This window comes from Prunus mume, linkage group LG6 (assembly GCF_029339155.1).
Source record: "Prunus mume cultivar Tortuosa linkage group LG6, ASM2933915v1, whole genome shotgun sequence".
In the NCBI taxonomy this organism is placed as follows: domain Eukaryota; kingdom Viridiplantae; phylum Streptophyta; class Magnoliopsida; order Rosales; family Rosaceae; genus Prunus; species Prunus mume.
Window position 1 is genome coordinate 6826591 of NC_142703.1, and position 24261 is coordinate 6850851.

Consider the following 24261-nt stretch of genomic DNA (forward strand, 5'->3'; position numbering starts at 1 on the left):
TGATACTCCTCTATATAGGTTATGTATAACTGTAAGAAGAAAATATACATAAAGGCGAAAAAGAGAGGCCAAAGAGGGCTGTGTCAGATGCAAAAAAGGTCCTCAAGAAGGGAGGACTCTTCAGCAAATTTAGCCTTAAAGCTTGCAAACAAATTGGAGAAGTAACTCATCTCTCTCTCTCTCTCTCTCTCTCTCTCTCTCTCTCATGAAAATATTAGAGTTACGAAAAAGACAGCGTGAACTACAATCCTTAAACAGCCTTTTAATAAAGCAGAGATATATTCAACAAACTGACTAGCTACAAAGTTGAATAGCTAGCTCATTCAAGCCCTTCCCCTTGTTCTTTCTTTTAAGGTTCTTATAAGAGCAAGTCCAGCAGCACAGCCCAGCCCGAGGAGGGAAAAAACAAAATCCGTTTCCAGCCATGCGGCCCGGGCCGGGGTGTGGGACCCACCAAGTGGCCAAGGCAACTTTAGCCCGGGTCCAAAGCGAGGGTTCGTTATGATCTTGCTTCGATCACACAAGATCGCTACAAGATGCCCTCGCTCTGATCGCTACGCATCGCGATTTGATTTTTTTCCATTGCCGCGTGGCGTCGTCTGCTCTCCGATCTGATTTTTCCTCCAATCCAAGCAGCCAATTTTTTGCCATAAAATCTGGAAAAATTCGGAAAATTTTTAAAAATACCCAAAATTAATGAATTTTTCTATAAATACCAGCCTTTTTTTAAAATTTATCTGAAATTTGAAATTGAAAATTTTATCCGATTATGAGATATGAATAGTATTGACACGTAGGAACCGAAAATCTTATCCGAAAATATTATCCACATTAATTATTAAGGTAAATAAAATTGTGAATAAAACAAAAAATGAATAATGCTTAGCTAGGCAACGGGTGGAAACACAAAATTGATTTTGCAAGGGCAACCACTATTCACGTGAATAGTGGCTGCTAGCTCCCCCCTTGCCATGGCTAAGGGCAATATGGGTGGAGTTGCTCTAAGCAAGCCCCACAGGTGGGTTATGAATTCAAGATCATTATTAAATCTCTTCTTCACAAATTGGGAGCTAGCTCTTCTTCTTAACCTAGCTAAGATTGACATCAAGTTTGTTGTTCCGATTAAAAGATCGACCTCAATATGTGGGCAAAACTTAAAGCTTCTTCAAAGATTGCAAAAGGTATGTTGTATATGTTTTTGTTTAATTAATTTTTCGGTTGAAAGTTATATCTTCATCTTTTTTTGCCTCTACAATTTTGGATTATTGGTTTTCAGGGAAAGAAGTGATAAGACAAGTTCGAAAAAGCTTCAATCTGAACGATGAGTACCTCAGTGCATTTAGAACCAAATCATATGCAGACTTCTATAATAAGGCTCAATTGCTTGTAAACGAGCCATCATCTTCTTTTAGTTACAGCAATGATCACAAATTCTCAGAAGTCCTCCTAGAACCTGGTCAAGAAGCCATACCTGGTATTCTTGAATCCGCGATTCTTTCGAAGGTGCCTGAATTGAAAGGCCTTATGCTCAACTACTTTGACATCAGTGCTGAGGCCTCAAAAATATGTAGCCACCTCTTAAAAAGCATCAAACGTATCCAATCCAACCACCGCGTCGTTCAACAAGCACTTGATAAATTTGAGGACTTTTCCCCGAACAAAATCAAATCGATTGTTTCTGAACTAAACTTGTTCATTCTCCAAAACAACATTAACCCTTTTTCAAATCCTAATAACCATGACTTTGAGCTCATTCATGACAAGTACTCGTCGGTTTTGCACCACCTGAAGTTGATGAGAAAAAATGTGTCGCGGAAGATTAAGCTCATCAAGTTTTTCAAAAAGGCTTCTGGGATTTGCATAACAGCAGCTTGTAGTTTGATTGCTATATCAGCTGTTGTTCTAGCCGTACATACTCTTACTGCCTTGCTTATGGGACCAGCTATCATCAGCTTCCCATTTAAGCGCTTAAAGAAAAAGTTGAGTAGTATCCCGTCTTTGAGAAGTAGGATTCTTACCAAAGTCGGAGAGCAACTTGATGTAGCCGCCAAGGGGACTTACATTCTGAACAGGGATTTCGACACAATGAGCCGACTTGTGGCAAGGCTTCATGATGAGGTTGAACACAACAAGTCAATGATTCGGTTCTGCTTGGAGAGGAGAGAGGATAAGTTTTCGTTGCAAGTTGTGAAGGAGCTTAAGAAGAGTGATATTGGGTTCAGAAAGCAAGTGGAGGAGCTTCAAGAGCATGTGTATTTGTGTCTTGTGACGATCAATAGAGCTAGAGCTTTGGTCATCAAGGAGATGAAAAAATCTTGCGTAGACAATTGATTTTAGGAGTCTAGGAAGGTGGCTATATAAAAGTCTTGTACAGCATAGTAATTCAATATCTGTAAATTATACATAATTATACTACAGTATTTATTGGGGGTTCATGTTATTTTTTTTTTATATTAAAAAATAAAACAATTGTGTAAGCATCCGATCTATTTTGAAGACTCGACGTTGTTGTCAGCTCAAAAAAATAAAAAAATATTATTTGACATTGTGTTTGGTATGCATCATTTCATTAGATTGCGTATATCGTTATATGTTATTTTCAAACCTAATTGGGATAATCCTCTCGAGGGGAAGTGATGAGTGCTAGTGATGCTCACCCCAACTTTATTTCGAGAAATGTGCAATCTGGAATGAAGTCGGTACGAGTGGTGTCTGTGACTTGTCAAATACCAATATGGTTGTTTGCGTAACAAATTTGGCAAGCTACTATGAAAGTACCATTAAAAAAGGGCAATGAAGCCAAATGCGGACAAGAACCATCGGCAAGACAACAACCACACAAGGATCCAAAGGGGGACCACCTAACATGTTCTTATCACAACCTCCACAGATTCTCGGCTTTTTCCCATATATTTCCAAACAACTGATTCAGCTCCAATACAAAAAGATTGAACCAACATATTAATGGGTGTGTTCGCAGTTATTATTGTGTGGATATCATTGTAAATATAGAGAGGTAATATAAAATATATAGCATCTACATAATAATAATATGCAGATGTCTATATAGGAGAAAATATGTATGTTATTATATTGATAATATCATTTGCACCTGCATTTAACGACCACTTTACTGGCTATCACTTAATATCATTTGCACCTGATTTTAGAGAGGTACTCTGCATTATGAGAGTTTTCCATCTTTACATTGTGAGTGTTTTATTTATATTGTTAGAGCATGTAACACCCCGACTCCAGTTATTTCCTATTTCAATTTAATTAAGAGAAAATATTAATTTACTCTTGGGTTAAGGGTAATTTTGGTCAATTTCTTATTCGGAAGATTTTGGGACCACGAGTGGTTTGGTTAAGTAGGTGGTCGAGACGAAACCGTAGACAAAGTGAAGGCTTGAATCGGAGATTTAACAGTTTTGCGATCAAAATATGTTCGGTGGCGCGTAAATATTTGAAGAGTTTGGTAAAAATCAGATTTTTTCCAATTTTACCTCTCTCTCTCTCTCTCTCGCGTCTTCTCCCCTCCCCTCTGCGATTTCCCTCATCGTTCAAGCAGAAACCACCACACCGCCACCACTTCCGACCACCCGTCGACTCTTCCCCAAGACACTCGAACCTTGATATTCGAAAACGCGGAAAAGTCGCTAGCGACAGAACTTCCGATCGCTCGATCTCTCCTCCGACCACCATTTCCGGGTAGGTGAGGTTTCTCATCCATTTACGTGTTTTAGTGGCTGTTGGATAGGAATTGATCGATTCTGATTTAGATTCACAATTTGGAAGTTAGGTTTTGGCGGTTTTCAATGTGAAATTCGCCACTTGCCGTCCGAATGGACGCGTTGCCGTAGTTGAAAAAGATGCTCCATTAGTCGAGTAGTATCTAGGATTGGAAGGGTGGTTCGTAATTTGGAGATTTTCGTCGGAAATTTCTCTACACGTTGCAGCGTGTGGCGGCGCGTGGGCAAGGCTGGAGAAGTTACTCTTTATCTTGATGAGATTCTTAGGTCGTCACGAGTGCTTAGGATTTTGCGGATCTCAATTTGGATGTCGTTTGACTATCGAACGGATTTCGCATATTGTGCGTTATCCGGTTCGATAAGTTCTAACCGTTGGATCGTTTCAAACTGAAGTATGTTGATCTAGGTACTCTTAGAAACCTATAAGAATTTTGCGGATCGTGAATCGGAGCCCCAGATGTTCGATTCAATAATTTGAAGTTTAGGAAATCGCGATTACCGTGCGATCGGAAGCGATTCCCAAACTGTAGGACCTTAGGATATTCCTTGGGACGTAAGAGTACCGGGAACTTGGGGATTTAAGTATTTCTTCTTGTGAATTTCCGTTTTGAAGTACGTTATAATAATCAAGGGTTCGTATCTCGAAATAGGTACTTCATCGACCATTCATAAAGCGTGACGGACCCTCTCGGGCGGCAAAGTTAGGATTATTTGTGAGTGGACTTTGTTTTAAGCATATGCATGGTTTTATTGATGAAAGATTTGTGCATATATTTTAAATGGTGATTTTGATTTTATAATTATTTGGTTGATGGATTTGAATATTCTTATACGTATTGTAATATATTTTGAGTATGGATACATATATTTGAGTATGATGAATATGTTGATATGGATTTTGGGGTGACTATCTATATTGTCTATGTATAGAGTATGAGAGGTTGTTGTGGTGAGATTGTGGAACGATATGAGTTTGAGGATGGTTGTGAGATGTATGAGTATGTTAGGTGAGTACCATTCCCTAGTTACTAGGCTTCCCGCACACGTGCGTTGGCGCGGTGGGGTGGGAAGGCCATGAGATTGGGTCTCACACATGTCGTTAGCGCGGTGTGTGAGACACTTTTCATGCGTGTCGCTGGCGATGCGGCGTATGGAAAGAGTATGTATATTGCTTAGTATCATCACACACGTGGTTGGCGATGCGGTGGGGTGATGATATCTGCGTAGGACTTGTTATGAGATTTGTGAGCTACACGTGTCGTTGGCGATGCGGCGTGAGCTATGGAGTTCGTCCCGGTTGGACTACTCATCCCGGACGCCGGTTAGTGTTTAAATCCTGCGTACATTAACAATCCCGGTTGGATTGTTTCCCCGGTACATTAGTATGGAGAGAAGTATATATTATATTATAGTCCTAGATATATATATATATATATTTATATATGAGTGTTTACGGGTTGATGAGAGTTGCATATCATTGGGAAATGAGTTGTGGATTTGAAATGTGGAGATGTTTTGGACTTTGGAATACTGTGTTTTGAGTTTTGATTTATGAATTGTGAAACTGCATGCTAGAACATTATTTTTACATAGTGGGGTTATTATGTTGATTTAAAGTCTAAACTTTATTTTTATCCACTCACATATTTCTGTTTTGCGCTCCCCAGGCAGTAGTTGCTTTGGAAGCGTTCAGGCGGAGCGAGCTCCAAACTTTTCATTAGTTGTTAGGTCTGTGTAAATTCTTTCTACTCCATTTGTTGTAAACAAATTCTGTAGATGCTCTGTTATCGCCCATGTTAAGTTGCTACTTGAGGCCGAGGCTATTTTATGTTGGATTGTTGTATGTTAAAAGCATGCTGCAATTGGAATATACTTATTATGTAAATTATGCAGGTTGAATATTATTGAGTTTGAGCATTTTAGGGGAGACCCTGCCAAAATTTTGGTAGGATGTCTTGGATTTTTAGTAGTGGGCCCGGCATCGTGTGATGTCTGCACCAAGACGGTCCGCCTCGGTTTGAGAAGTGCAGGCGGTCATGTCAGAGCATCCATAATCACACTCCTATTTCTTAGTTAAAATTTAGCTAAAAACACAAAAAGCTATTATAGGAGCTCTCTAAAAAATTCCAACTTCAACCATACTCCCTAATTTGGAGAGTCATAAATGTTTTACTTCTTTTTAAATTTAATTCCTGATTTGCAATAAAATATTCATATTCAAATACTAAATATTCCAAAATAATAAACTACAATGATATTGTAAGTTTATTTGTTGTTCAATTTTGATATTCTATGGTTGTTGTGGTTTGCAAAATACCTACAGGGAAAAGAACTTAAAAGAGAAGGAAAAAAAAAAAAAAAAAAAGGTGTTAGTGTCTTTGCAAATGTCTACAGTGAAAAGAATCGAAAAAAAAATGTTTGTTTGTGCTTTGCAAAGCACCTACAGCTACGGCAGAAAGAATAGAACAGACGGTGTAGGTAACTTGCAATAGAAAGTGATTACAAATATAAAATGCAGAAAGAAAAAAAAATTGATAAAATTAAAGATATCATTAATAAATGTTTAAAATAATAATAAAATATGGTAGCATTTAATTATAGGGAGTCACTAGGAGCCTTTTCTCTCTCCTCGGATTTAGGAGTTTCTAGAGGTCTCTCCTATTTTAAGAGCTGGATAGAGAGCATGATTAGAGGTGGGTTTTTTCAATTCCTCCCCAAATTTTAGCTAAGGAGGTGGTTTAGGGAGCCCATTGTGGATGCTCTTATGGTTTGATTTTTTCAAGCTTAACTTATTTTGGTTTGTTCTGAGTTTGCACTCTTATAGTTGGGATGTCTATACCAAAGTTTCTTCAATCCTACATGATCGTTAATAGATGAGTCGCAGATTGTCTAAATTTTGATGCTGGATCGCTTTATTATTGTAATGGCTCTTTGTAGCTAGTTTCTTTTTAGACTAAATTATGAATGTAATCCTGAAATTTCTGTATATTTTTAAATTTTTTAAAAAAAAGAGGTATTCTACAATAGATGTGGTACTCATTATATATGTGTATATATGCTGATTTTTGGTTTAAATTCACAATGTAAAATAGGTCTTGCAATAGAATAGGAAGAAATTGTCAAATCTCTTGGTTGTCATAAACATCTTTTCAGTATTTATCGAAAAAGAGAGAGTGTTTTTTTTTTTCTGAAGCAGGTGAAGAGAGAGAGAGATCATAACTGATTTTTTTTTAGTTTCTTTTTATATAAATATGATGACAATGTAACGCTGAATAGGCTCTCTCTCTCTCTTCGGTCTTCACTCTGCCTCTCAACCACTCGCAAATCACAACGGCAACACAACAAACCCAAGTAAGATAGGTCTTTCTCTCCAATCTGATTGCTTTGGTTTATAATTTCTGATGTGGGAAAGTTTTATTTCTCTTCATCTTACTTTGCTATAAAAGATGTGGGTTAGTTTGAATTAGGAATTTGGATTGTCGAGAAAATTTTTCCTGATTGTGGGTTTTAATCTAGATTATGAAAAAACAAAGACATATATAGATTAAGAAGAAAAAAGATTCTGCTCTGTCCAAGCAAAACATGAAAGCTGATATGAAATCTACAACATAAATAGATGAATGCTTGATTTTATGAAGCAGAATGGTTTTGGTATTGTTGAGATGGTCAAATGGTATATAGGTGGAGCTTTCTCTTGTCCATGTACTGATAGTCAACAATTGTAATATGAAAATTCAATCTTTCCCAAGTCCAAAGGTGGGCGGTGAAATGAGCAGATTTTTATGCTAATCAAATTCAGTATTTCCCATACAAAATTTCAACCTTCATTGTTTTGGCCCTTTATCTTCTTCCCAAGTTTTGTATACTAGTCAAACACTTACCTTTTCATTCCTGTGATAGTTTCTTGTGCTAGTTGTGTTATTTTATCTCTATAATTGATTTCTTTTCTTTTCTTTCTGATACTGGTGTATAAAACAGAAAAGAACCGATGACTGATAACTCACAGGGAAAAAAATTATATTGAGTTTGGAGGTTTATCACTTCTCAGACTATTCCATCACTTAATTCAAAAGGACAGGGCTGCCTGACTGGTGAAATTGATGGAGGGTTCAATCAGGTGTTCTGCTAACTACATCCCCCTCTCTCCAATCAGCTTCCTGGAGCGCTCGGCCATAGTCTACAGAGACAGGCCTTCTGTTGTATACGGAAGCATCATCTACACTTGGAGAGAGACACTTGAACGATGCACCAGACTCGCTTCTGCTCTTTCCCAGCTCGGAATTTCTCGTGGAGATGTGGTTTGCAACAAACTACTTATTTCATGTTATTGTAGAAGTTTTGCTCTGTTTGTTCCCATTATTGACTACTTTGCAATTTGCATCTTCATTTTTTATGGTTTCAGTGGTTTGGTTTGTTTATTTGCTCTTTTGTATTTCCTTTTGGGGAAGTTTGGATTTGTGACATGTCCCAATATCCAATCAACATAGTGAGGGAGAGGAGGTTGGTTGTTCTCCTTGCTTTCAGATTTTGATGATGTTTTTGTGTCGTTACTACCATGTTCCGGCCACTTTGAACACATTTGTAGCTGAAGTAATTGAATTTTAAAGTTTCTCCTTTAAGAGTGATTCACAAAATCCATGTTTATTTTGGCCATCCTTCTGTATCTCCATGAGATTCAGTCTAGCCAATGATGTGCATGTCATGCTCACAGTGCAACACTTTTTTCTCCCTGAATTTCTTTTCTAATTACCCTCTTCTTCACATAAGGCTTGGGGTATATAAATCATTAAAACTTTTGATTTCTTTTCTTTCTTAGATTTTACTCCTCTTTGCCTTATTCTTAAAGCACCAGTGCAGATTAATTCGTGATGTCCTTTTCCCACAGGTAGCTGCATTGGCTCCAAATATCCCAGCAATGTATGAGCTCCATTTTGGTGTTCCAATGGCAGGCGCAGTTCTCTGTACACTTAATGTACGCCATGATTCACAAATGGTGTCAGTATTATTAAAACATTCTGATGCCAAATTCGTTTTTGTAGACTACCAACTTTTCCATGTTGCTAAAGGAGCATTTGACATTCTGTCCAAGACTAGAACCAAGCTACCTGTTCTAGTCTTAATCCCAGAGAGTAATCAATTGTCCCCTGAGTTCTGCAACCCCATTTCTGGGAACTTGGAATATGAGAGCCTATTAGGAAGGGGAAAACTCGATTTTGAGATCCAACAGCCAAAAGACGAATGGGATCCAATTTCACTCAACTACACTTCAGGTACTACATCAAGCCCAAAAGGTGTCATTTATAGCCACAGAGGTGCCTATCTCAATTCGTTTGCAGCAATTCTTCTCAATGAGATGCCCTCAATGCCTGTGTATTTATGGTGTGTGCCCATGTTTCATTGCAATGGCTGGTGCCTCACTTGGGCTGTGGCTGCTCAGGGTGGCACCAATATCTGCCAAAGAAATGTCACTGCAAAAGGAATATTTAGCTGTATTTCTCAGCACAAGGTGACCCACATGGGTGGTGCACCCACCGTTTTAAACATGATTGTAAATGCACCAGAAAATGAGCGAAGGCCACTTCCGGGAAAGGTAATAGTCATGACTGGAGCTGCACCGCCACCAGCCCAGGTACTATTCAAGATGGAAGAACTTGGGTTCAATGTAACCCACTCATATGGTTTGACAGAAACTTATGGTCCTGGGACAGTTTGCAGTTGGAAGCCTGAATGGGATTCCCTGCCTCGGGTTGAACAGGCAAAGATCAAGTCTAGACAGGGGTTGCAACATCTTGGCATGGAGGAACTCGATGTTAAAGATCCTGTGACCATGAAGAGTGTACCGTCTGATGCAAAAACCATGGGTGAGGTTATGTTCAGGGGCAACACCGTGATGAATGGATACTTGAAAGATCATCAAGCAACAAGGGATGCATTTAAAGGTGGATGGTTTCGTAGTGGGGACTTGGGGGTGAAACACCCGGATGGTTACATAGAACTAAAGGACCGTTCGAAGGATATTATCATTTCCGGGGGCGAAAATATTAGCACAATTGAGGTGGAATCAGTGCTTTTTAGTCATCCAGATATTCTTGAGGCAGCTATTGTGGGAAGGCCTGATGAATATTGGGGGGAGACACCTTGTGCATTTGTGAAGTTGAAGGATGGCTGTAAAACTGGTACAGAGGAGATTATTAAGTTTTGTAAGGATCGGTTACCCCACTATATGGCTCCTCGAACAGTTGTTTTTGAAGATCTGCCAAAGACTTCGACTGGGAAGGTGCAGAAGTTTGTATTGAGAGAAAAGGCTAAGGCCATGGAAAGCCTCACCAAGAACACCATCAGCAAACTGTAAAGCCTCTTGCTGTAGCTGATGACTGTTTTATTTGACAGTCTGTTTCTTTCAAGTTGTAAGTAGGCATTGTCAATTGCCATTTGTTCTGCTACTCCATCCACACTTTTATCCTGTGAAATTTAGTAATGGGAACTTGTAAGTGTGCCACTTTTTCATTCCTCTTTTTACATTAATGCAGGAATACTTTTGTCAGTTAAACCAGAAAAATTTAAGTTGGATTGAATTCATTCTGATCCAGAATGAGTATACCTAAATTCAGCAGAAATTAGTAACTCCAGTTAAGATCAAATACAAAAGGCCAAATTACATCTTTTAGCCTCCCTTGTCATCAATTCTCTTCAAGCTAAACTTTGGGCCATGAAAACTCAACTTCACTGCACAATACAGTAGGTGTTCTAAAGCTTGTAAGAAGGTTTCAAATCCATGCAAACATATTGTTCATGACCAAAACCTATTATGTAACGTATAAACTGAAATTCGCTTAAAACTGCAAACAAAAATTTGTCTGCAAACGCGTGCGTTTTACTTAAGGATAGCCCAGAACTAGGGTTGATTTTTGGAATGAAAATTCTATTTCAATTATGTTAAAATTCGGAATTCAATATCCAGTCCAATTTGGAGAACTTTCAATTTTTGGAAAATTTCAGTACATATTTCGGAATTTTCTTGAAAAATTTCAGAAACTGGTCAAATTTTAAACATAACCAACCATTTGAAGGGTTGAATTGACTCAAAATTGAAAACTCATACCGGAATCTCAAAAAACTATTATATGCTAGTACTTAGATGTTTTTATCTTTTATGGAATAACTTGTCTATGTCTATTTTGTCATTAAATTATAATATAGTTCAACATAAAATTTGTAATGGTGTGTAGTCTAAAGCTGAAAACCCCAACATATTAGCCCATGAAGGTTCAAGGTCACTCTCAAAATGAGCCACAGGATTTTAATTTTGTCAATTTACACCGTAATGTTTTAATATTCGAACAATTTATATATTCCGTGAATTTAACCATTTGATCTTATGTTAAATTGATGAGGTGTCAAGTGTTCTTAAGTTAAACTAAGAAATGAATGAACATGATTCTCCAGTATCAAACAACACTTCAACAAAACTATTAACAATAGTTAACATGATTCTCCAGTATCAAACAACACTTCAACAAAACTACTAACAATAGTTAACATAACTTCCATTTCCTCATTTCTCTGCCACCCAGTGAACACTCAGGTCTGCCCCTGAGTGCAATTTTTAGCAATATGCCCCGGCTGACTGCAAGTGTAACATACATGAGCACTGCGATTAATACAATCTCTAGCCATATGTCCAACTCCACCACAATGGTAACACTCCCCTAGCCCACCCTCTTGACCAGATGCAGCTGTGATGTCTTCATACAGAGTTGTCGTTCTCTGTTTCTTTCTAATACCACCATGTTTACCCGAGCCATAGCTACTCTGAGATGATGTCTTCCCTTTGCCCTTATAGTCTCTTCGTTCATCCTGGTACAGTCTGTATGGCTCAATACTATTCTCGACTGCCATGGCACAGTGTACCGCCTCAACTAAGGTCTTGTGTGTCGAGGCAACCACATACATACCGATATGATCAGCCAATCCCTCCTCAAACCGATAAGCTGTATACTCCTCATCAAACGCCGGTGCAAAACGAAGCAACTTTGAAAATCTGGACTCATATTCCCTTACAGTTAGGGACCCTTGTTTAAGTTCCAGGAACTCACGTTGTAACGCCTTTTTCACAACATAAGGAAAGTACTTATCATAAAAGAGAGCCTCAAACTCTTCCCAATCCATCTGGGTCTCATTCTTGGATTTGACCACAGTATCCCACCACACACGAGCCTCCTCCTGTAAGAGAAAAGCGGCTACCTTCCTCTTTTCCACACTTGTGATTTCGATTATACTAAAGCAGTTCTTCAGGTCACGAATCCAGTAATCCGCCATCATGAAATCACTCCCCCCAAAGAAAGGTTGAGCTCCTAGTGCCTTGAGCTCAATGATCAATGCACACAATCGAGAATTAGCAACATGTTCAGGCAATGGAGGATCCCTAGACGCAGGTTGAGCAACTCCATGTCCTCTGGCCTTTAAGAACTCAGCAAACAACTTTGTCGTATGAACATCCAACTGTACAGTGGGCACAGGTGTTGCCCTATGCGAAACTTCCGGCTCCTGCTCAAAATCTTCCGGAACCTCTGAAACAACCTCTGTCTGTGGTAAAGCTCCGGCTCTACTTCTGCCTTGGCGGCCTATGCATCTTCCTCTTCCTCTTCCTTTTATTGGGTCCATTTCCTATTAGAAAACAAGGTCAACAGTTAATTAAACATTTGAATACCCACTCTAAGATAAACAAGCATTAAATTAAGACTATTTCAAGTTCAACAACAAAAAAGACTCCTCCCACTGAAACTTAATACCTCACTTAGACTTAACAAAACCCGCTTCCTCATAGTTAACCCCAGACTCTCTCGGAGATGACCTATAGTTCTCACACAAACATACCATCCATGGAGATTTTTTTTTTCTTAAGCGCAAACAAACCTGAGCACACCATAGATAAAAGACAAAAGTCACAATAGACAAAAGTCAATCAAACTATCGCAAGTCTGAGCACACCCTCATGCTCAGGACATAGAGGACTACACACCGAGCCAAGCACATAAATTCAACAGTACCCCACGGGCCTCCCAGCTGGTGGTTTGCCGGAGTAATTTTTGGACGACGAAAAACTTCAAATAACCAGTCATAATTCATACCAAAATGAAGATCTTTAACGACTAAGAAACTTTGGTTGTTGGACCATACCTGAAAGATGGGCGGAAGTAACCCAAATCGCCAGTCAAACTCACAGTGGCCGGAATTCTAAGAAATTTTGGAGCTAAAATCAGCAGCGTAAAGTGGCAAATCGGAGCGGATGATCAATGAGTGATGTAGAAGGGGATGATGAGAACATTTAGCAACAAAAATCACGTCAATCGGAGGTCGGACGAAGCCGATTGCACGCCGAGAATTGCCCCTCTGTCGAGCTCGCGTGAGAGAGCAAAGAAGAAGAAGAAGCATAGTGCGCTGCAGAAGGGACGGTACCATAATTTTTGTCTCATGTTTCCCACTTTCCCAGGTACTCCTGACGTGGCAGGGGTGTTTTTGTAGTTTCATACACATAAATCATCACACCACTTGAATGGATGACGTGGCAAGTGAACCCACTTCCACATAGATAAAAATATAATTAACTGTTCTAATAATTAAAAATAAATCAGAAAAAACATAATCCCCAAACCTTTGAGGCGATAAGAATTCATAGGAGGGCAAAGTTGAAAATTCATATTGAATTAAAGTGCTGTTATGATGAGTTAGCACATATTTGATATGACATGAATTAGAAGCACTAGAGTTTGCACGAGTCACGACTCAGTCCCGTACAACTCTGTCTCATGTATGTCCATGTTCATTGAAATCCAGACAGTGAGAAGCTTCCTTTGCCCCCTCCCCTGTCTTTTGCTGCTTCTGCAACAGAACCACCTCTCAACTCAAAGACCCGGAAATTTTCTTCAAGTTTGTTCCCTTTGTCTGTAGCAGTTCTTCGACTTTTCTTTAGCACTTGAGTTGAGTTGAGTTGAAGCGCCATATTTTATTGGGCATCAAAATTCAGCAGCACCCATAAAATTGGTTTTTGGTTTTTGGATTCTTTGCTGAAAGTTCACTTTTCTTCAATTTGGTATTGCTTTTGGGATTTAAAGGCGGTTTAAACTTTAAAACTTTTGGCCACCAAACGTTCTGTGCTTTGACTGACTGGTAGTGGTGGGTCAAATTACAGTTAGCAAGTAGAGCTGTCAATGATCCGCGTATGCAACAGCTAAATTTCAATAATTTAGACCCTGTGTGGAGCTGTTTAAGGTTTTTGAAATTGAGGGACTGGTGGGTCTTGGTTGTTGGTTGGGCTTTCTTGGTTTCTCAGCTCTTCTCTCTGTTTTGTACTTGAGGTTCTGGATATTGGGAACTGATTTTAAAGGGTTTGAGGGTTGTTGTTTTGGTGTGTCTTTTGTTGTTGTTTGTCTTTATTAACATCCTCAACAGCAATTTCAGTAGATTCATTTTGGTACTGGGAACTGAATTGTAAGTTATTGCAGTTGGGATTAGGTGGTGGTTTTGGTTGATGTTGATATTGCCTCATGCTTTCAGATTCACTTTTTAGTGAATTCAAGAATTTGGATATTAGGAACTGAAACTAAGGTTGTTGGAGTTGTGGTTTCGTGGGCTTCGATTGCTCAAGCCTTGCAATAGGCAAAATGGGGAGTAATGGGGTTGACCATCCCTTGAAAGATTTGGTAGAGGAAAGTGTTAGCAGCCAAGAACAGAGTAAGGATTTTCAGCACGCTTGTGGAATTTATTATAAGTCACTAGAAATGGATAATATAATAAGTCTTCAAATGAACAATTTGGATGCAGGTTCTTTTCGGGAGGAGAGGAATCAGAAGACAAATTCTTCTAGGCACACTTCAGTTTTAGAGATTTTTCAGTCAAAGGAGATCAATGTTGGTTCTTCACCTCAGACACCTCAGAGAGGTTAGTGCCCACGTAGTCTGAGTTATTGTTGCTTATCTTGTTTGTTATGCATTGAAGGACTTAAAATGAAGCTTTTTCCGGGAAGAGAGTTGATCAGCTTCTTTCTCTTTAGTGTGAACTATATGCTTCTAATAATTTCTAGACAATATGGAATTACTATTATTTGGCCGAGAAACTTGATATTATCTCTACATAACCAGAGTTTGTTAATTTATTTGTATATACAATGGGAAAACGAAAACCAACAAAAGCAGCTATACCTTTGTAGTTATTACTGTATGTTTATCTATAGTTTAGTAATCAGAAATTACTTTGTGAAGTTCCTTCTAGATGTAACTAAGTGTTGGAACATGGAATATAGATGCCCAGATTGAAGTGGTAGACAAAACCGAAAAAGAAACAAAAAGTAAAACTTAATGTGGTCTAAATTGTGGAAACAACTCAGACTGTAAAATTGAGGGATTTATATGATTATATCCACCATTATTGTTGTGGCCAAACCTATTACTAAGCTTGTAATTGGATCGGAGGATGACATGAATCTTATTATGATCCCATTAGTTGGATAGTCTGATTATGATCTGAACCAATAACCCAATTAGTAGGATGATATGATCAGAACCGTTAATCCAATTAGTAGGATGATATGATCATACTGACCCCCGATGTTGTTGGACTTTAACAGCATATTAGAACACCTTTACCGTATGTTATTCTGTTGTTTTAGTGTTTATCGGATATATGCTCACTGATACCTAAGCATATGTTAATGAAGGCTTGGACCATTACATCACTGCACCTATTGGCACTCCCAAAGGTTTACTAATTGAGGATCATGAGATTAAATTCTCTAGATCCATGACTGAGAAGAAGGGACTTCCCAGGCATGACTTCAAGCTGGATAGACTGTCAGAGCGTGAAAAGGTAGATACCATCATCTGCATGAGCTAGTTCATTGCCATACTCATGTTTGCATATAAATTTTTATTTGTCTAACTGCAGAAGGTACAAGAGATGTGCATTATTCATTACAAACATGCTTGTTTGGGCTAGTTTCTTTCATGCAACTGCAACTTAATGCTGAATGTTGTTCCCTAATTTTATTTGCAAAGCATGAGTGTCCGACACCGTCCCTGTCTTACAGTATCTTATACTGTTTCCGGACCTGATGATTAAATAAGAATAATGACATAAATTGAGTTATATCACTGCTAAATAATTTAGTGGCTCCAACCACTGAGTCTGCTAGTTATCCACCATCCTCCAAATCAGCATTAACAAAATTATAAATGTAGATGGTTTTATGTACTCTTGCACATTTTTGTGGTTCATTCTCCTTGGTTGATCATTATTTTTGTTTTTGGTTTGCAGAAAAAATTAATTGTTGAGATGGTCAAGATACAAAATGATGGAACAGTAGAAGTTGATTTAGAAAAAAGTGCACCTGTTGCCTCTGAGTTGTTAGAGCTCCAGAGTATTGAAGATGTGCCTGTCAATCTTGATAATATGACTTCCAGTACTACCAAGTCAATTCCAAGGTTGAAAATTGCCATACTTGTGGTTGGAACAAGAGGAGATGTACAGCCTTTTCTGGCTATGGCGAAGAGATTTCAGGCATGTCTAACATAACTGGATGACTTTGTTTTGAATAGCTTACTTTTGATGCCACTGATTTCTTAGTATTTTCGTAGGTATTTGTAGTTATAAATATCATGATATGTCTTCAGTGTGAAAGAATTCCTTCAAAATCAACATCTCATCAATCCAGATTACATTTAAGATCCATGTAACCTTGGCATTCAGTTTGTACTTGTAATACAAATTTTTATTATACAGATGTTATGAGGATTCTACTTGATGTACTGGTTCTTAAGCAAGTGCAGATATTGTTGATATCTTTATGGTTAGGTGTTGTTTTGTTGGTCCAATGACTGCATTCTGAAGCTTAGTTTTGTACCACTGTTGTGATATATTGCGTCTCAAAGTTTTGGGCTAAAAGGATGTGGATAGGTTAATGATTGTAACGTTGTCCTTGCTATAAAATAATGTAGGGTACCTACCTTATTGTCTACATTTATTTTCTCCATGGTTTAATGATTTTAGATGGTTTGATGTTTTCTTGCAGGAGTTTGGCCATCATGTTAGGCTGGCAACTCATGCTAACTTCAGTGCTTTTGTAAAGTCAGCTGGTGTAGACTTTTATCCTTTGGGTGGTGATCCTCGTGTTTTGGCAGGATGTAAGAGGTCCCTAATGTTAAAAATACATTTTTGATAATATATTGCAAATTATCTTATTTTTGTGGCGATATTGTTGGTAGATTCTCTTCCTGTGTCCCTGTCTATTTTGCCTGATATGTGGTCAGTTCTACCATGTGATTCTTTAGAGGTGTGACAGAAGCATTAATAATTTTCTGGCTCATGCTCCCTCTCCCTCTCTCCATAATTTCTTATGAAAGTCAATCTGTAAGAGTTTGTGTGAAACTCAAGCTAAATATTTGAATGTTGACTGCTTTAGAATTACTAACTTCTATATTTTTTTAGCCAAAGTTGAAGATTTTTCATTGCTTGGACTTTAAATTGAAGGACAATCTTTAACACGTCTAAATATATTTAATGTTATCACATCCTCCCCTCAAGTTCTTTATTGAATAACTGAAATTCAGTGCCTTTTAATTTTAGATATGGCCAGAAACAAAGGTCTCATTCCATCTGGGCCAGCAGAAATATCTATACAAAGAAAGCAACTGAAGGCAATTATTGAATCTCTTCTTCCAGCCTGCACAGAACCAGATATAGAAACTGGTGTGCCTTTTAAGGCACAGGCAATTATTGCAAACCCTCCTGCTTATGGTGAGTTCTCACAAGTGGAATATTTAATGTCACTTCAATTGAGTTATATTTTCTTTAAGTCAGTATGTATTGCTGTCTATGCCAGGGTTTTAGAATGAGCTTTTATTGACAATAGAATTAGAAAGTTGTGTTCTTAGCTTATGATTTGGTCCTGTGTGTTTCTCTAAATGTTGTGTCACTTGTGTAAATGTTAACACTTCATTTCAGACTTCTTGCGTCTTACCTCATCTTTTATTACTGGACCATGCCATTCTAATCAAGTTTAATTGAAACTCTAGACCCTCCCTTACATTGGGTGCAGGGTCCTATCGGGCTTGAAATCAGAATAGTTTCCCCATTGATCTTAGGAGAATAACACAGTGGTTGGAAGCCATGCACTGAAATATAGACTTAGTAACAGATGGTTGTATAACATATTGGGCCTGGCCCAGTTACAACTTGGAAGTATAACTATTTATTGGAGAATGAGACATTATTTCTAGTTCGGCTATTAAGAGTAAATAGATGTCTCCGTGGTTGCTAATTCCTTAAAGTCAAATAGTTTTGGTGGAATATGTTGTCTGAGGAGAGAGGAACTAAGTGTTAACCTTATCCTCCTGTTATATAAGAATATATGAACATATTCTTAACCACTTCTTGTCTTGCAGGACATGCTCATGTTGCTGAAGCTCTTGGAGTACCCCTTCATATTTTCTTCACAATGCCATGGACGTGAGTTTTGACCAGTTCTTTTCTTGCATTCTTTTGATACAGAAAAAACACCATTTACAAATTGAATGTTCTTTGACAAATTGTGAAACATAAATCTTGGATAATTTTCAGGTGAGTGTTTGCATTAAAAAAAAATAAAAACTATCCCCAGTCTGCTTTCCAATGATTGGAACCGCCCATTTCTTAGGTTCTCTTCTAGGAATCATCCATGCAAAAGATCAGCCAAACAGAAAATTGTTTAGCCATTTGATTGCAATGAAAGTAATTTTGGTTTTAGCTGACGGATTGTTCGAAAAATTTAGATGGCCAAACAGTTACCGGTTTGGTGAGTTTTTACATGGATGATGCTTAAGGAGCGACCCAAGCAACAGACCTTTCTAATCATTGAATTGCATTTCAGGGTGACCCGAGAGAGGATGTTCACACGTATCTTAAAATGCAAACATCCTCACTTTAAGGGCTCACATATGTATATTGCATGCATGTATCATGTCAACTTTTACTTCTCCTGAAGAATCTATATTTCTAAACTAGAGCAATGCTTGGAATAATATTTGTACTAAGTCAACAATAAGATGGCCCAGTTTCACTTGTTTACACACGTCTTGTATACATGAGTAGATTAATAATATCCATGTGTATGTGTCTCAAGTAATGTTCTTTTGGAAGACAATCTGACATGTTGTGTTTGACCTGTCAATCTTCTGGACCACTCATTCAAACAAGAATCCACTTGAGAAGTTGTTCAAATTGACAGTCGGAAAATATGGTAGACTGTTTAATTAGAGAATGTTTCCCTATATGTATATTCAGTAACATTCTACTAAGAGGCTAAAAAAAGAGGCAACACAAGAGGTGATCGTAGATTGTTAGGTCCAGGATTAAAACAGTTTCATGGATGGGATCAGAATGCTCCCATTTTGAGCCTTTTGATCTTCACCAGTGTTTGATATATAAGATCCAGGTTTACCTCCATAAGTTTCTTCCTTAGTTTAGATTTTAGAAAGTGTCAAGTGAAGTGTTGGAAATATAATTATTACTTAATATATACCACCCAGAAGCAGAAAAGGTTGGAAAAGACTTTCTCAGTCACATGGACTACATTGATGTTTTAAGTTGACATGTATGAAATTACTCGAGATTCTAATTAATGGAGTTTAAATATTTTATGCTCTTATTTATTATTATTTTTCCAGTAGCATGTGAATACTGGTTTATTTCGATTGGAACTTTTTTCTATGTTATGCCATCTTACCTGTCTTTTCTATAGGCAGGCCTACTTATGAATTTCCTCACCCACTGGCACGTGTACCTCAAAGTGCTGGTTATTGGGTATGCTCTTTGTTTAGTGTTCTATTTCTATTTATTTTATTGTCATATTTTTTGAATTACTGAACTAACTTCATGACAAATTTATTCCCATTTGTCTTTGCCACATCCAGCTTTCATATATTGTTGTGGATTTGCTGATATGGTGGGGCATTAGGGGATATATTAATGATTTCAGAAAAAAGAAGTTGAAGCTTGCTCCTATTGCATACTTCAGCACATACCATGGATCAATATCTCATTTGCCAACAGGCTATATGTGGAGCCCTCATGTTGTGCCAAAGCCAAGTGGTAAGTCATTGTGTTAGTCACTGCCAGTGTGAATGTGTGCTATGTTTATGCTATATTTGAAAGTTTAATGGAGTTCGTCTCAATGTGAATATAACAGCTGTCATTTGACATCCTTCACTGTCTTAGTCACTGCCTGTGTCAATGTATGCAATGTTTATGCTATATTTGATGGAAGGTTTGACAATGTATAATACTTGCAGATTGGGGGCCTCTTGTGGATGTCGTTGGTTATTGTTTCCTAAACCTTGGGTCAAAGCATCAACCTCAAGATGAGTTTGTTCTTTGGATTCAGAAAGGGTCGAAACCTATATATATTGGCTTCGGAAGCATGGTATGTGATCTCATGTATGAAGTGATTCGAGTTGTAGTGTGTATTCCTTTTTTATTCTTCTGTTAGTTTCTTGTCAAGTTTTTCCTTCAAAAGTATCACAATTAGAAGAGAGGCTCTTATACTCTAAAAATATATAAGCTCCTGTACATGATGCTTTGCTTCAACAGAGAGGAAGGGTACATGCTATGTTATAATCAAATCTTATATCAAATTTGGAAGGACTGGTGGGAATTAACCTTGTTCCTAGAAAATGGACGGTTATCTCGTCTAATATTGTATGTATCTTCTGTTAACGAAGTTCCAAGGGCTCTTTGAGTAGCTTGACAACCATACTAATTAATTTCCAAAAATGATAATGTTCCTACCTTTGCATATAGTGTAGACTTGAATTTTCTACCTCTAGATATTTCTGTCATTACATGGAATCTGGATGATAATTTATGGACATAATAAAGTATATTTTTCTTTTGAAGAGGGAGGTGGGATATGTATAGATGGATGGCTTTTTTTGTAAACCTTTTAATTCTTTCATGATTCACATTCGTGGCTTATAAAATCATGTTTTCATCATGACTTTTGAAAGCACTAAAATCTGAAACTACACCTGTTGCTTGTTAAGCCACTTGAGGACCCCAAGAAAACTACGGAGATTATATTGGAGGCATTGAAAGATACAGGACAGAGAGGAATAATTGACAGAGGTTGGGGGGACCTGGGGAATTGTAAGTGTATTCTTTTTCCAATAAAATTTCATGCTTTAATCTGATATTCCTTGGAAATTCCACAGTATTTTATAGTTCTTTACATATTACGCACTTTGGTTTTCCAATCAGTGTCCATGTTGATATAGAACTGGACTATATCGCCATTATTTTTAATTAATTTCTGTTGCATCTTTTGGTAAGAAACAGTAGAGTTAATAAAGGCTACATCTTTTGGGATGATACTTTTGTAAGATTTGGAATTTGATTGGGGTCATGATAGCATTACAGTTAGAAGGTCTGTAAACCCTACTGTTCACGTATGCTTTCTCTTAGACATATGCTCTCTCTCTCTCTCTCTCTCTCTCACACACACACACACACACATTTTTTATTTCCTTTGTTTGTTTTGAATGCCAATTTGAGTATTCATGTTAGTTTTTGTATTTTCTGTCCGATTATGTTTGTTGTAATGGTTACGTCAAAGATTGTTCCCATAATTTATTGGTTTATATAATGCCTATTGTTCACATATGCTTGCCCTTGGACATACTCTCCCATTTGTTTGTATTTCCTTTATGTGTTTCGAATTTCAATTGATTATTCATGTTACTTTTTGTATTTCCTATCAAATTACATGTTTGTTATAACGGTATTTTTACCCCAGAAAAAAAAAGGAAAAAGACAATCAGTTGTAGTCAGTTGTTTTGCATTAATGATAAAGCATCTGATATGCTTTTGTCTAATTTGATTTCCATGTTGCAGTTACAGAAGCATCTGATAATGTTTTCCTATTGGAGGACTGTCCTCACGATTGGCTGTTTCCTCAATGTTCAGCAGTAGTGAGTTGCATTTTTTTTAAAAAATAAGTTTAAGGGACCTTTTAGATGTAGGTGAATTGTTTTAATTTTTTGACAAAAATAAGCTTTTTTTAATTTTTTTTCTTTAAGAAAATGTTAGTTTTTAGTCTACAGATTAGTAGTAGGTTTCACTTTTTGTTCTTTTTTAACTAATTATTACTCCTGTAATCTTTAGAGAAACTGAAAATTTCCAAGTGCCATACAGTAACAAACTGTGGGTAAATCAATTGAGAAAAAATTGTAGAGATTGATTATTACTGCATGTTTTTGTTAAATATCTATTGTTTAGAGTTTGGGGATGGTCAGCTAACTTGAAGCTATACTACCACTAATATGCAGGTTCATCACGGTGGTGCTGGAACCACAGCTACAGGATTAAGAGCTGGGGTAAGATTCTTTTCAGTCGGTGTGGTTGTTCCGATATCCATACTTTCTGGGATAATGGATGCATTATCTTTACATGTTTCTGAGACTTTTTGGCATCAACCCACCTGGCCTGTGGCTGAGGTGGTAAGGGTGGAGTGGAGTTGGGGTCGTTTCCTGATTCAAATCTTGCCAAGCTGAAAAAGAAAAGAAAGTATTCTGTGATCAATGTTTTGAAGAGTACTTTGAATGAGTCAACATATTATGTGATACAAGATAACTTTAGTCACATAATATGTTACACAACTTTCTTAATTTCCGTTATTTGTTTTTATGAGTTACTGTGTATAGCTCTCTCAAGTCAACTCTATTCTTTAATCTATGCTTTATTATTCTATATTTACTAGTTTAGTCTTTGTAAGATTGAACGGATCCTCCACTTAAGAAGAATATATTAAGAAAACTCACAAAATCTTCATGGTATTAGTGCAAGTCATCCATGTGTTGGGCCTAATGGCCACATGTGCTCCCACCTACGTGCTCCCACCTACATGCTCCTACCTCACCCATTTAAGTTGTCCTCATTTTTGGCTTGAATGCGACACACACATGAGGGGCTTGTTAAGACTATCATCCAACAAGGGTAAATGGAAGCCTTGCATAGTAGTCTAGAAGATCTTAGGCGTCTCCATCCATTGCTGTGTGGTCTTGGGTTGGATAATAGTCTCAACGATCTGTGACAATTAAAGCTATTTTTACCTGTTAGATATATTTATTTATTTGTTTATTATTCGAAGGGAGTTGAAACTTGTTGGAGATGATCTAACAGCACTATTTTACAATGTACAGTGTCCAACAACCATAGTGCCATTCTTTGGAGATCAGTTCTTCTGGGGTGAGAGGATTCATGAGAAAGGCTTGGGGCCTGCACCAATACCTATTTCTCAGCTCAGTGTCGAGAGCCTTTCAAATGCTATCAGATTCATGCTGGAGCCAGAGGTATTTCTAATTTCTATTTCTGCCTATTTTATGTAGAAAACATGTTAGCTTGAAAATTATTTATCATCTGACTGAAGAAATTGACGGGTGCAGTACAATATGGAAATAATTATACTATTTTAACTCTTATGGCATTCATTATTCTAGTTATTTTTCAAAGTTGTGACAACTTAAGATTGCTTTTCATACCTAATATTTCTTAATTCTTATTGAATCAAATACAACCTAGCTATAGATTTTATTCATGAAGAGATTACACATGCATGAGTGTGTATGTGTGTGTGTGTGTGTGTGTGTGTGTGTGTGTTGTTACAACCACTGGACCCCCAACAGATTAAACTGTTAAAGAATGAGTTAACAATGTGTATCGAGCTCACACACACATTCCTTCATGTATTGCCCCATCTTGCACGCGGAGAGGCTTATTATATAGGTGCAGCCTCACCTTGCACTTTGCAATCAACAAATTACTGAGATGAGAATTGGGGGGTTTGAACACGAGGCCTCCTGCAACAAGAGCTTTTCTGACACTATATTAGACAACAAATAAAACACTAGAGCTTAAGCAATGGGCCAAACAATGCATATCAAAGATGTTTTCACAATGTTTTGCTCGTTTTGACCTGAATTATAGTTTCTTAACTAAAAATACATAGCTCCCATGTAATATGTGTATTATTTGGGTGAAGATGATCGCTTTTAAAAACACAAAAACAGAGTCCTTTCATAATCTTTTTTTTTTGTTTTTTTGTTTCCATAATCCCAAAACATGTCACTTGTTTAAGTTTCATATTGAACTACATTATGTGAGCATAACAAAAGATTTCTTTAAACTTGAGTATTTTCAGTCCAGATCACACACGATGCATTGTCTACCTGCTTGAACAGTCACTTACATAAACAACTGGAGAATATTACCAAATTAAAATGACATTTAGAGATTCCAGAGATGTGCATGTATGTTTCATTGTATTGTAAATTAAGGAAGAATATCCTAAGGCTGTAAACTCCCATAATATGAAAAAGGAAGAAAGCATTCTATTGTTATTTTATAGTTGGTCTTGCATCTGGCAATTTAAATGTAGTGTCTTGAAGTCAAAGAATATGTGAAATTATGTGGCTATGCTTTGAGC

At 37.4% G+C, this 24261-nt stretch overlaps 4 protein-coding genes across 8 annotated transcripts; 3 read left to right on the forward strand and 1 right to left on the reverse strand.

Moving 5' to 3' along the window:
* The first annotated feature begins 996 nt into the window (after nucleotides 1-996).
* LOC148915990 (UPF0496 protein At1g20180-like) lies at nucleotides 997-2433 on the forward strand. The gene is made up of 2 exons (XM_089054569.1): nucleotides 997-1181; nucleotides 1277-2433. Exons 1-2 carry the CDS (start codon nucleotides 1142-1144, stop codon nucleotides 2329-2331), a joined length of 1095 nt encoding a protein of 364 aa, XP_088910695.1. The 5' UTR covers nucleotides 997-1141; the 3' UTR covers nucleotides 2332-2433.
* Nucleotides 2434-6881: 4448 nt separating this feature from the next.
* On the forward strand, nucleotides 6882-10259 carry LOC148915991 (butanoate--CoA ligase AAE1-like). 3 transcript variants are annotated; one of them, XM_089055317.1, is made up of 3 exons: nucleotides 6882-7112; nucleotides 7731-8050; nucleotides 8638-10259. In XM_089055317.1, the coding sequence occupies exons 2-3, from the start codon at nucleotides 7853-7855 to the stop codon at nucleotides 10102-10104; spliced, it is 1665 nt and encodes a 554-aa protein (XP_088911443.1). In that variant the 5' UTR covers nucleotides 6882-7112; nucleotides 7731-7852; the 3' UTR covers nucleotides 10105-10259. The 3 variants fall into 3 exon arrangements, with proteins under 3 accessions (XP_088911443.1, XP_088911442.1, XP_088911444.1); XM_089055316.1 differs by having other exon boundaries at nucleotides 6882-7103; XM_089055318.1 differs by lacking the exon at nucleotides 6882-7112 and having other exon boundaries at nucleotides 7907-8252.
* A 931-nt stretch (nucleotides 10260-11190) lies between these two features.
* LOC148915992 (uncharacterized) lies at nucleotides 11191-13073 on the reverse strand. Of its 2 annotated transcripts, XM_089054603.1 has the most exons (3): nucleotides 12933-13071; nucleotides 12545-12668; nucleotides 11191-12419 (listed from the first exon to the last, which is right to left on the reverse strand). In XM_089054603.1, the coding sequence occupies exons 2-3, from the start codon at nucleotides 12575-12577 to the stop codon at nucleotides 11334-11336; spliced, it is 1119 nt and encodes a 372-aa protein (XP_088910729.1). In that variant the 5' UTR covers nucleotides 12578-12668; nucleotides 12933-13071; the 3' UTR covers nucleotides 11191-11333. The 2 variants fall into 2 exon arrangements, with proteins under 2 accessions (XP_088910729.1, XP_088910730.1); XM_089054604.1 differs by lacking the exon at nucleotides 12545-12668 and having other exon boundaries at nucleotides 12933-13073.
* Nucleotides 13074-13840: 767 nt separating this feature from the next.
* On the forward strand, nucleotides 13841-23179 carry LOC148915993 (sterol 3-beta-glucosyltransferase UGT80B1-like). 2 transcript variants are annotated; one of them, XM_089054602.1, is made up of 14 exons: nucleotides 13841-14486; nucleotides 14577-14693; nucleotides 15469-15617; nucleotides 16065-16307; nucleotides 16819-16930; nucleotides 17373-17543; nucleotides 18191-18254; nucleotides 19529-19586; nucleotides 19697-19874; nucleotides 20075-20205; nucleotides 20825-20927; nucleotides 21672-21748; nucleotides 22106-22153; nucleotides 22979-23179. In XM_089054602.1, the coding sequence occupies exons 1-14, from the start codon at nucleotides 14417-14419 to the stop codon at nucleotides 23162-23164; spliced, it is 1707 nt and encodes a 568-aa protein (XP_088910728.1). In that variant the 5' UTR covers nucleotides 13841-14416; the 3' UTR covers nucleotides 23165-23179. The 2 variants fall into 2 exon arrangements, with proteins under 2 accessions (XP_088910728.1, XP_088910727.1); XM_089054601.1 differs by having other exon boundaries at nucleotides 13841-14693.
* Nucleotides 23180-24261: the final 1082 nt, after the last annotated feature.